Source organism: Lygodium microphyllum, chromosome 23 (assembly GCF_053477565.2).
Source record: "Lygodium microphyllum isolate KBCC chromosome 23, Lygodium_microphyllum_v1.1.10, whole genome shotgun sequence".
Taxonomy (NCBI): Eukaryota; Viridiplantae; Streptophyta; class Polypodiopsida; order Schizaeales; family Lygodiaceae; genus Lygodium; species Lygodium microphyllum.
The window spans coordinates 105314595-105327308 of record NC_141157.1 but is presented as its reverse complement, the minus strand read 5'-3'; the positions used below and the strand labels follow the sequence as shown (position 1 = coordinate 105327308).

General features: G+C 40.8%; 1 protein-coding gene across 5 annotated transcripts in view; it reads left to right on the top strand.

Moving 5' to 3' along the window:
- Positions 1-1658: 1658 nt before the first annotated feature.
- LOC148016579 (uncharacterized) overlaps positions 1659-12714 on the top strand; it is a 60693-nt gene continuing 49637 nt past the window's right edge. For 2 of the 5 annotated variants that reach the window (XM_087664534.1, XM_087664535.1), the window contains exons 1-2: positions 1659-1910; positions 2231-2349. In XM_087664534.1, the coding sequence (XP_087520660.1) occupies positions 1765-1910; positions 2231-2349 (265 nt within the window). In that variant the 5' untranslated portion in view covers positions 1659-1764. The remainder of the gene's footprint in view (positions 1911-2230; positions 2350-12714) is intronic. The other 3 variants (XM_087664537.1, XM_087664536.1, XM_087664538.1) reach the window with 2 other exon arrangements.

Genomic DNA, 12714 nt, shown 5'->3' with positions numbered 1-12714 from the left:
TGCATCTTGGGCCATAAATATAGCATTGCTTCAACTATAATACCATCAAAGTCAGGCGATTTCCTTTTTCCCTTGTTTCTTGAGAGCTCTCTCTAACTCAATTGTAGTGAAGTTCTTCGATAGGCATAATGAATGGTTGTATGCTTCAAGTTTTCTTCTGTCACCTATGTTAATCACATATGTCACTTTGTTGATAGAGAGAACAAAAACAATCTTTGCCTAATTTAGACATTACAAATTTATCTATTATCCAAATGCTATGCCATTTTGGAGTGCTATTAAGCATTCTCTCATTCTTTTTTTCTTCAGCTATTGATGAAGTTTGGAGAGATAAACTGGCTATCATTGAGTGGTCTTTTGTTGAAGACGATAAAATTGTCAACTTCTCTCACAAGGGAAACTTGTCTTATCAGTTGAGCATGACATTGATCTTTAATTTCATCCTCTTGTAGCCTTCTACCTTTGACTAGGATGGGCAATCATTTAAAAACATATTTAGTCCCTTAGTGCCCAAATGGTGCCTTCCATCATATAGTTTTAGTTATTTTGGATGTAATGTCAAGCATCAAGTACCAACCATTTGTGTGTACCGACTAGCCTCTACAATTCAAAAGAGCAAAGTGCGAGAACTGTAGGAAGGCGGTTTGAAATTATGTAGTTGTAGTTTAATTGGGTTTCAATCACTATAACCAACCATTCACTTGCCTTAGTGGTATACCATTAGTCTAGTTGGGCCTAATAGCCTAGGCGAGTTATAAATTGAAGGTCAATTGGACTTCAAATTGGTGTAGGTAGTTCTTAACATCCACCAACCTGTGGCATTCTACGATTTCTTGCCAAGCTAATAGCTCCTCTCCTTGTAACTTGGTAGCATTGGTTGAAGCATTTGTGTCATCCATGATCGTATTAAAATCTCCACCAATCAGAGCTTTATCAGGATGTAGGTCACGGAGGGCATCCCATAGCAACTTCCTTAATCTAGGCTTGTTGTAGTTGTAAATATTGACCAAATCAAGTGTATCTTCTTCCAAATCCATTTGCATTGCTAAAATTCTATTGACATGAGAGTTTGAACTAAAGCATTGGATTTTTGCATGTTTGGGCAAGTGTGAGACACCCCAATTCATTTCCTACCATACCTCTTACAAAACAAGTGTACTCCCCAAGCAAGAATGTTTTGCCATTCAATGAGTGAAGCTTGTGCTCTTGGATTGGAACCGTGTCAACATTACTTTGTGTGATCCATCTCCAAAAGTCCGTCTTGGCATCACTATCCATTCCTTTTACATGTAATGTAGCTATTTAAAATTTTTTTTGGCGACATCATCTTGATCTTTGCTGCTTGCATTTCACTTCTCAAAACATCTGTCATTCCTTCAAAACTAATTGAAAAAATTTACCCGACGTCATAGGGTTGGCTTGTTTATAACTATTTGGGAAAATTTTACCTTGCGTTATAAGGTCTTAATGTTTCGCTTTCTTTTCAACAATGGGGATATTATTGATGGCATGTAATTGTCAAAGTAGCGGTACTTATGTTTCGACGGAAGCAAAGTCTCGCTAGGTAACATTCCAAGGGCAAACAACTAATTAACTAAGGTGGCTTTCATACTTTGTAGTTAGTTGAAGCGAAGTCTCTCTGGGCAACATTCCCAGGGCAAACAATTAATTGAAGGTGACGGTTTCTTTGAAGTAAGGTTTGAAGAATATTAGACGTTTCGTAGTATAATGTGATTTCAGGGTTTAGGCTCGCAAGGTTTTGGGATGGCGCGTGCCTCTTCGTCCACCCTGCTCAGGGCCGCCATGGCTTCTTGCTACCGGCCCGTCTGCCGTCATCCTCCCATCCACAGGAACCTGTTATCTCAACCGTCGTCACCGGACTCGCGCAGGCTCTTCTCTCAAATCTGCCGGTACATTTTTCATGCGTGCAACGGTTTTGTCTTCTCTTTATCGTTCTTCATCTTCGCGACAGTTTGAGAACAAGGCTGTGCATTGCTCTTTATCTAATTTTTATCATCCTTCACCTGTGCGACAGCAAGCTGTGTGCACAATAATTTGTACTATATTTGTTGTTCTTCATCTATGCGACTGTTTGAAGGACGAGCTTGCATAATCACTTGCCCTTTATCTACAGTTGGGAGGATGAGCGTGTGCATGATCATCTGCTCTTTATCTATTATCTTGTTTTGTTACCGGCTGACTCCTCAGTGATGTCCGATTTGTCTGGTAGCCTGCGAGGAGCCATTGCTTGCTTGGACTCCGTTCTACCAATGCACAGTGCAAAAGCGGAAGCTTTATTTGTATCCAAACTGTGCTCGGGAGCTCTTCACAGTCCCTTTTTGCTCCAAGGTTAGTGCTGTTTGTACGGTTATAATGTTTTAATGTAACTTGCAGAGATTCTGGGGCTGATTTACAGAATGCACATAAAAGTTTATTTTGCTAAGTGAACATGGAATTTATTGCTAGGGCAAATGTGTTGTTACGACTGTCAAGGGGAAAAGAACAAACAAACATATATCAGGGTTTTTTTGACTTTATCTGAGCTAAAGTGGATTCTAATGATGTGCACTTGATAGCTTACCTTTGCAAGGTTCGCAAAATTTGACATTGGAAATCTCTTTGAAGATTTTGTTTGTGTCGTGTTTGAATAGCCAAGAATGTAGAGTGTACACAGCACAACCAAGTGTTGATGAGGATGAGTTTAGTGCATAGTTATGGGAAATGCAAAAAATAGAAACAGAACTAGAAATGGGAACGGAGACGGAAATGGCAAAAATTTGGACTTTTGAGGAGTTTCTAGTAACTATAGGGATGTGAAAGGTAGAAACAGAATCGTAAACACAAATAGAAATGGAAACGCTGAAACAGCAAAAAAGGTGGAGTTTTGGGCCATTTCCAATAACTATGGTTTAGTGCTTGCTTAAAGCCATTAGATATTTTGTGCAAATGGTAGACCTCTCACTCAAATCCTTCTTCATTAAACCCGAAGGCAAGCTACATGGGCTTTCTCATACCAATCCCCTTCAAGGATGGTTGAAGCACATGCTTGTCAAAATAGGGTTCAACAATGAAAGTGCGAGGATACGCTGTAATAGATTGCACAAGCACAAGAGATAAGAGAAACACTATGAAGAAAGAACATTGCTAAAGAACTCAAAATGGAGATGCTCGCAGCTTGGAAAATGGAATTCACATACCAAGACAAGAGATAGTAGAGAATCAATTGCGAATTAGTAGCTGTGGGCATGGGCCCCTCTCTCCAATGAAACCTGCGATAATAGTGTATGCACAAGTGATAGGAGGGAGCACTTGGCTAATAAATAGGCCACAAATATGCATAGGTTGGCTAGCCCCAAATAGTGTCAAAAGATGACGTGCCAGCGAGACAGTAGGGTTGGTGGGGAGGAACACGGAGTGAACTCGGCAAACATGGAGAAGAGAAGAGAAGAGAGAAGAATCTCTGACGAATGGAAGGATGAAGTTCTGAATCATGGAGTGAATGTGATACAAGGGAACAAGGGTGCTGTAGCGCTGTAGCACAAGGAAGATGATGATGACAACCATGAACCATGAACCGCAATGTTCTCCTAAAGGGGTGTGAGGGTAGTGGAGAGGTTGGAGAGAAGAGGTAACGGATTGAATGAATCAGCCGTCGAGAATGAATAAGAGAGTGGCTTATAAATAGGCACAATCAGTCTAGGATGGTGCCCCTTTTTGGGGCTGCAAACCCTAAACGCAAAATGCAGAAACGCAAAAAGCGGCTGAAGGGTTTCTCGACAAATAGGGCCCATAATACAGGTTGGTCAGCCATAAAATATTGGTGCCTAAAATAATGGCAGCCACTTTGGCAATAATGCATAACAACCCATGAAAAAATAACCCAAACTCACACATACACCCTCGCTTAGATAATGGGTGATCTGGAACAATACAATATATAATGAAAATGAGAATGACTCATCATAGTACATATAACAATGACCACGAGAATTGACCATGGATACCCAAGAAATGGGTGATCAAGCCACCATGAAGGTGCCTTGCAGAGAACTTGATGTCACTGCCGATCGTACCAGCTCTTCAAAACAAAAAGTAGTCATAGCAGTGCTTTATTCTTGTTAACACCTTTGTAGTAGCATATGAAACTAGCCTTCTCTCTTGGAGAGAGTGGTAACGACTTGAATGGCATAGGTAATGTTAGATTGTAGTTTGGTATCGGTGCTCCTTTTGTACTTCATGATGTACAATATGTCTTGACTTTGATTAAAAACCTTATTTCAACTAGATAGTTGGATGATGACACCTATTCGGTCTATTGACCATATTTTGGTTGTGATCAATCTTCCACATATCTTTATGGCATCATTGCATGGGATAGATGTATTTGAAAGGAATGAAAGTATTGACCCATTTGTAGTATCTTCTACCCTTGGATTACTCTTGCTTTAATTCACGTGATCATTGTGTGTATGGTAGGAAGATTCATAATTTGCATTAGAAGTCTGGTTTTACACAGTGGGTGAGCCCCATGCCTTATCAATCCCAAGGACTCATAGTTACCAGGAACGGGGAACGGGAACGGGAACGGGACCCCCTGGAACGGGGGGAACGCCCAAAGCGAGGGAACGGGAACGGAGGGAACGGTATATATATATATATATATCCTCTAGAGAGAGAGTCAACACTAGTCTTAGAATCTAGAGAGACAGATCATATCTATTATCAACCATGAATTATAATTCATGAAATTAGACTCTAGAGACATAATAATCAAGTTTCAACTTTCAACAATAATAAAGATTCAAAACATTGTAACCAACAATGGATTGTCGCATTCATAATTCAACACTGTAATCAACAATGTTGCATAAGTCCAACTGGCAACAAGTGTGCATTGCAAAAACACAAAATATGCACTAAACAGTAAACTTTAAAGCCTAAATAGTAAAGATCCAAGTTACAAGAGCTCCAATTTCCAAGTCAATACTCTAAAGTTCCAAAAGGCTAGCTACTAAGTGCTCTGATTCATGGAAGATGGCTCCACTGTGCCTGAATGCTCATCCTGTTGAACAACATCCTGCCCATCATCATCACCATCATCATCATCGTCATCTTTTTCCCAACATATAAAAGAATCAGCCTTTGCAACTGATGTACGAGCTAGCAAGCGAAGATTGGAGCTCACATAAACTAGGTAATTCGTCTTCATTGTACCAAGACGATTTCTCTTCTTTGAGTGAATGTGATTGAAGGAGCTCCATAGTTGCTCTAAACAAGAAGAGCTAATTGTTTGGCTAAGAATACGAATAGCCAAACTCTGCAACTCTGGAGCTTCTGCCCCATAGTCCTCCCACCATAAGGCAGCCCCAATATTTGTCCTGTCCTCTAGTGCATCCTCTGTACCAAACATCCCTAATGTTTGTCGATATACAGAGAGCTGATTTTTAATTTTGCGTTGCATTTCATGGCTAGGATAAAGCCTTGCAAGCAATGTGTTCCAAGCCTTGACCACTTCAAGGTCTCTTTCTTGCATTTTTCCTTGAAACTCAGGATCAAGCACATATGCTACAGCATGCATAGGAGAGTCATACTCATTCCATCTGCTGATGCATAACTCCTTGATTTGCTCATACCTATCTGCATTTGGTTCCAAACTCTCCAACCTCTCAATCATGCGATCCATACCTTCATAGATCTTCCCAATGCATGGATCCATGCCATCTGCAAGCCTCAACATGTGCATAATAGGATCAACCATTTGGTTGGTGCGATTAACCTCATCCCAAAAATCTCTATCAGAAACATATGCATTACATAACACAGCAGTAGCAGTGGCAGCCCCAGTCCAATTTTCATACTCATCACTAGCAAATAGCTCCCTAATTGCATCTTTGCAATAGTGCAATCGACCAAGCATAAGAAAGTTATATGCAAATCGTGTATCCGAGTATTTAAGAAGTTCTTTGTCACTTCTCTTGCGAAACTCAGCATGCAAGTACTGATGATTACATATAAATGTGATAATCTTGTTGCCTTTCGCAACAAGAGATGCAATCCATGGAAAGTCCCCAATATCCTTTAACAAGTTATTCAAGCAATGCGCCATGCATGGACTAAAGGTGATATGTGGATACATTGCCATTAAAATGTTTCCTGCTGCCCTGTTTGTAGGTTCACCATCTGCCACAAACTGCACTACATTTTCTGCCCCAACAGCCTGCACTGCCTCGCACCACTCGGATGCCAATACATCTGCACTCTTTCCAGTCTCTGAAGCATCATGACTACCAATGAAGTATACATCTCCACGAGAATATGCAACAATACCATGTATGGACCTATGGCGTGTGTCACTCCATCCATCTGCTATCAATGTCACTCCATTTCTTACCCATTGATTGCGAATATTTGCTGTTGCAATCTCTATGGCTACTTTCTTCTTTTGAAGCAATGTAGTCCTGATAGTTTCTGATGAAGGGGGCTTATATGTGGGTCCATACTCTGCAATCTTTGTCACCATATTTAAAAAATAAGGTGACCTGGCTGATTTGAATGCAATATGGTCATGGTAAAAAAAGCGTGCCACTGTTGCATCTGTTTCCTCTTTTTTCTTTGGTTCCCATGAAGTGTGCAATGAACTCTGTTTAGCACCACGACCTGTTGCCATTGATGGCCCACGAGAAGGCTGCGTAGCCACTAATCCTGGTGGTCTTCTGCATGAAGCACCATGCCCTGCTGGTCTTGGAGTCCATGTTGTTGGATCCACTGCTATATTTGGCGTCCTCCTGGCATGTGAATTCCCCATAGATGTGGCTATGCGGTCAAGTAACTCCTGCCTTTTCTCAATTGATACATTGGTGCAAAAACGCACCTCTTTCCCTTCCTCATGTAGAAGATGGGCTCTCACTTTATCAGCCCCACTAGTGCGAGCATAAGGGCAAAGTTTGCATTTCCAAGGGCGAGCCCCTCCACCTCTCAATGGCACCCCTGCATCTACCTCATCCCACCATGACCAAGTAGTGCTTCGACTTCGTCCAGTTGTTGACGAAGTACCTGCTGAGGATGATGAAGATCCCATAGATGTCAATGCTGCCATCTATATAGAAGTGACAAATAATCAGTAAACTGTAAACTTCAATGAAATTAGTAATTACAGAAATTTGCAGCCAACATTTCAACATCCATGCGTCAAAGTTCAATGAAATTGCAAAAATTTCAACCAAGGTCCAAAGTGTATCGTGTGCCGCACGCGACGTAGCCGGGAGACTCAGAGGCAGGTGGGAGAGTCAAAGCCGAGCAGCCTGCAGGCGGAGGAGTAGGAGCAGGCGGGGCAGGTGCACGGAGCAGGCGGAGGAGCAGGAGCAGGAGTAGGCGGGGTAGGTGCACGGAGCAGGCGGAGGAGCAGGAGCAGGCGGAGGAGCACGAGCAGGCGGGGCAGGCGACAAGCGCAGGCGCAGGGGACAGGCGCAGGCGCAGGGAACAGGGGACAGGGCCCAGGCGCACGCGACAGGCGCACCTGGAGGGTTGCATACCCTCCACCTGGAGGTGGGAATGGTCACACGACTTCTAAATGTGTGTTGAGAGGAGGACCTGAGGAGCTCAGCTTGTCAAACCCAACTCTTCTCCGTGCGCCTGACTATCATTGCTTGTGTGTGTTGATATTATCTATAGAGGGTCACAAAATTCATTGTTTGTTTATGTACATATTTACGAATCCATGTCACTTCATGAGGATAAAAACCAATTGTAGAACTCTAGATTATACTGGAGTGTAGCATACACATCCAGTACTCGTGGCAGCTTACTCAATAACGATAGATATTTTGCAACATCGAGTAGCATGGCACCTTGTCCGAGTCTACTGGCAATATGTAACTCCTCCTCAGTGAGAACCTTATCCGCTAGAGAGTTCTCTTGGCTAGTTCCAGCTAAGTCCGTACCCCAAATGGCAGTCAGCACTTGAAAGGAAGTTGGTACCACATAGGTTGGGTCTCTTTGAGATCGCCATTTGGCCAATTGCTCCTCTAAGTCTGTCATAATTTGGGCTCCTAGTTCGGCCATTGTAACACGGTTTTCAAACCAACGTTTTTCGAATTGACTTCGACCCTCTGATTGTCGCTTTAGTTGCTCTATCTCTAAGATATTTGATTGGCAGAGCACGTCATTGAATGTTACAGTTAAGCGTAGTTCGTTGGCTTTCTCGTCAGAGGTGAGTCGCATGCGTACATGTAGGAGCTTGTCATAGTGCTCGTCAAGATGTTCTTGCTCTTCCCAGGATAGGAGAAATGACAAGTATTCTTCAAGCTACTCCTTAGGAAATGCGTCTATGTCTGCAAGGACATAGACACGTGCGAACACTTTGAGCTTAGCATCCAACTCAGTTAAGCATTCTGCAACACTTCTATGTTCAACGAGGGCTTGCTTGGTTGCTATCTCATGCAAGGTTCTAGGAGTTTCCCTAGGCTTTAGCATAGCCGGGGGCTCATGCCTAGATGAGCAAGATTGGTCAACGCTAGGGTTGCTTATGCTCTCGGGGTTTCCATGTTTCCCCTGAGGCCTTGCTGTTATTGTGTCATGGTTCTCCTTAGATGTGACCGGTATAGTCTTGTCACCTTGTTGTGACAGTGTTGTATCCACTCTTGATTGGTCAATGTGAGTTCTGTTGTCGGTGGATTGAGTGTTGCAAGCAACTGTTGATGGTAATGGTTGCTTTGATTTTTCAGGACACACGAATGTGTCTGAGGTTTCATCGCTATTAGGAGAGACATCAATGGGTTCCTTGGTGGATGGACTCAATGCTTTATTCGTCAGCTCTCCCAGCGCTTTTGCTCTCAATGTTCTTGGGGTCCACAACCACTTGTAACTGCTATTGTTTTCGCTATTTTCTCCTTTTTTTCTTGGTCAATGAAGGTGCATAACTTAAGGACTCAGGACCTTGAACTAGGTCAGCCGTTGATGTGCTTGGTTGGGCCTCAACTTTCCCCTTCTCTGGTGTGTCCTCATGGGACATAGCTGCGCCAATCAACAATTATAGCAAGCATAAAATTCACATAAATTGAAAATGCAAATGTTACCACTTACTTAATCTTGGACAATGGATAGTTTGTTGGTCCCAAAAATTAATGCCCCTTGTAGTATTTCTTTATCTTTTATTGCAAATGGGTGGAGTACATTGAGATTCTTCAATCTCCTTCTCTCTCCAAGTGTCTCTTGCTGTTATAAATGACCATCAAGCCCTCAAACTGATTTTGCCTCTTGGTTTGCTTAGGAATTGGCCTTCAATTGTGCTCCTTGTGTGACAAATGCAACCCTCATGTTTGTTGGTTGGATGGCTTGAATCTCTTGAAACTACCCCAATTTCAATGATTGAAATTCAAGTTTCTAGGCTTTCAATTTTTGAGCACGCTTATTGAGGTGGCTGTTAAACCCTAATTTTTGCTCTATAAATTAAGGTTTATAGTAGAGATTCACTAAAATCTCCATCTCCAATGGTTGAATCTTCTGGAAATCATTGAGGAAGGATGAATCATGAGAGAGAATGTTGAGTAGAGAGAAAATTTAGACTTCGATCACAAGCTAATGGAAGAAATCAAGTATTGCCTTGTCTACACAGTCATCAAAGTTGTCCACTAATGGAGCACACCTAATATGATGTTTCTTGGCTGAAACAATCATCAAATGGCTGTCATCTTTTGCTATAGTATCTCTTGGACATGTCAGCAACTCCTAGAGGGTCTTCTATTGGCTAAAAATGGCTTGTAAACTATTATAGTAGCAATAGTAGTTTCCTCTCTCTCCCTTTCTGTGCTTGCACAAGGCTGAAATGATTGAGTCTCCAAAAACGTTTTTCCCACTTGTACGGGCAAGTTTTGCCAAGTGGCTTCTTGTGAACTATTATAGCAACAATGGTAGCTTTCTCTCTCTCCCTCTCTCTCTCTCTCTCTCTCTGTGTGCGTGCTTGCATAAGATTGGAATGACCCTCTCTTAGCCTCCAAAGCATTTTTCCCAATTGCATGGGTTTTGCAATAGGAATTGATTGAAATCCTTTTCTTTGGTAATACATACAGCTGGAAAAAGTTGAGGGAGTTGAAAAATGGCTAGAGAATGAAAGAGAATGCTGAACAGAGAGAAAATTCAGACTTCCATCGTGAGAAAGTGAAAGAAAGCAGTTGTGTTGTCTAGATAGCCATGAAAGCTGTCTCCAATGATGTAACACACGGAATATAATGTTGTTTGCTTGAAATAGCCGTCAAATTGTTGTCACCCACTACTGTAGTCTCTTCAGGGCATGCCAGCTCCTAGAGGGTCTCTTGTTGGTTAGAAATGACTTGTCAACTGTTGTAGCAGCTATGGCAGCCTTCTCTTTGTCTCTCTCAGCTTGCACAAGGTTGGAATGACCCTCTCTCTCGCTTTCTTCCGGTCTAAAAATTTTCTTTTTCATTTGCATGAGCAAGTTTTGCCAAGTGGTAGTCTTCTAATCCCATTTTTCAGCATTATCGAGCTTATTAATTCTGAAAACAATAAATTTGTCAAGGCCCAAATTTGAGAGCGGATACCATCTAGTACCTTTCAGGCATAACTTATTATAACTTTTGCCTTTGGCACCAATTGATATCTCAAGGTCTTGGGCCTCCCATTGTGGAATAATTAACTTGCACCTCACATGTGCAAGTTACATTAGCACTTTTGATTAACTTTTAATCAAATGCTAAGTAAAGCAATAAAATTTCACGCCCTCATGATATTTAGCTCGGATTTTTAAAGGTAGATTCAACTCGTAAGTTAAGCTACTTATCTTCCTAGTAATCTAGAAAGAATCATAATATCTTGAAGATAATTTATAACACTTGTCGGTAGTCATTCAATTAGAATCCTTTGGGACTTTAAAGGTAAAGCTACATGCCCTCTTGGAGCTCTTGATGTTGGTTAGTATAAAATGTAGCACGATCTTGGGCCATTTTAATGCTTTTCCTTGCAAGTGTCAACATTTCTTGTATTTCGTACAAAAAGTCAACCATGGACTGCATTTTTACTTTCTTAAGCTTGAGGGCAATCGGTGGTTTTGACTCATAACCAAACATAAGTAGAAACATGCAATAATTGGTAGCTGAATGCTTAATACTGTTATAAGTAAACTCAATCTGAGGAAGATAACACTCCCAATCAAACTATCTATGGGGGATATATGTTCGCAACATATTCTTCATAGTTTGATTTGTTTCCTCGGTCTCAAGATGCTTAGAGGATGATATGGACAATCTAGTTTCCAATATTTGGAAAATTGTTTGCCAGAAATGGCAAGTGAATTTAGAATCTCGGTCACTGACTATTTCATTGTGTAAATCATAAAGTTTGTAAAGATGTTCAACAAAGAGACTAGCCAATCCGTAGCCTTTTACGGTCTTCTATGTAGAAATGAATTGAGCCATTTTCATCAATCGGACGAGTACAACCCATGTTGCATCATGATCTCAATTTATATGGTTTAATCCTATTACAAAATCCATAGAAATTCTTCTCCTCTTTCTATTGGGAATTTGTAAAGGATGTATGATCTCGCTTATTTGTGTCCTTTGGCTTTATCAAGTTGATACCACTGTGGACATCATGTACATAAGACTCAGTTATAGTCTTGATGTGTGGTCAATAAAAGTAGCCAGTAACTAAGTCCGATGTATGCGGGGTTGTCTGGTGCTTTGTCGTGTCATGGTAATCGTATAAAATTTTCTTACGGATATCTTGATCATTAGGCACACACACTTTGCCTTGTTTAAAAGGTAACCAGTTACAAGTGGAATACATTTCCGCTATCTTTCTCTTAGTAGTCAACTTTGGGGTGCCCAAACTACCAAAGATTTCGGGGCTACTAGGTCCCTGTTGAGCTAATTGCCAGATCTTATCAATGTGAAGATCATTTTGACAATGCTCTTTGAGAGAGATAGAAATCAGTTAAAATTTTAAAGATTGACAAGACATTAACTTTGGGAATCTGACTAAGGACATCAGTAACCATATTAGTTGCGCCCTTTTGATAACGAATCTCAAAGTCAAATTTTTGCATAAGCTCCGTCCATCTCATCTTATATCCACGGAGATCAAGTTGACACAAGTGTTTTAATGAATGGTGGTCAGTTTAAATGATGAACCAGGCATCGTATAAATAATGGTGCTATATTTTAAGCATATGAATGAATGTCAATAGTCCCTTCTCTTAGATGGTGTAATGTGTTTGGGCATCGATGAACTTATGACTCTCAAATGCAATAGATTGGCTGTCCTAATAAAGAATAGCATCCATAGCATAATCATCTATATCCGTATGAATCTCAAAAGATTTATTTGGATAGATAATTTGTAACATTAGTGTAGTGGTAACCAGTCGTTTCAATGTTTGAAAATATTGATCGAGCTGACTAGTCAAAAGAATTAGCAGACTAACGTGCTTTTTCTTGCTTCGGATACCCTTAAGCAAATGTGTTAAGGGTTCAACAATATTAACATAGTCTTTAATGGTTTTTTGAAAAAAACCTAATAAACCTTTTAAAGATTTTACTTATTTTATGATCTTCAGAATAGGCCAATCAAGCACTACTCAAACCTTTTGAAGATAAATTTGAATGCCATCAATTGAGATGACATGTTCTAGATACAATAGCTTTGTACAAAAAAATTTACACTTGGATAGTTTTGCAAACAATTGCTTACTTTAAGAGA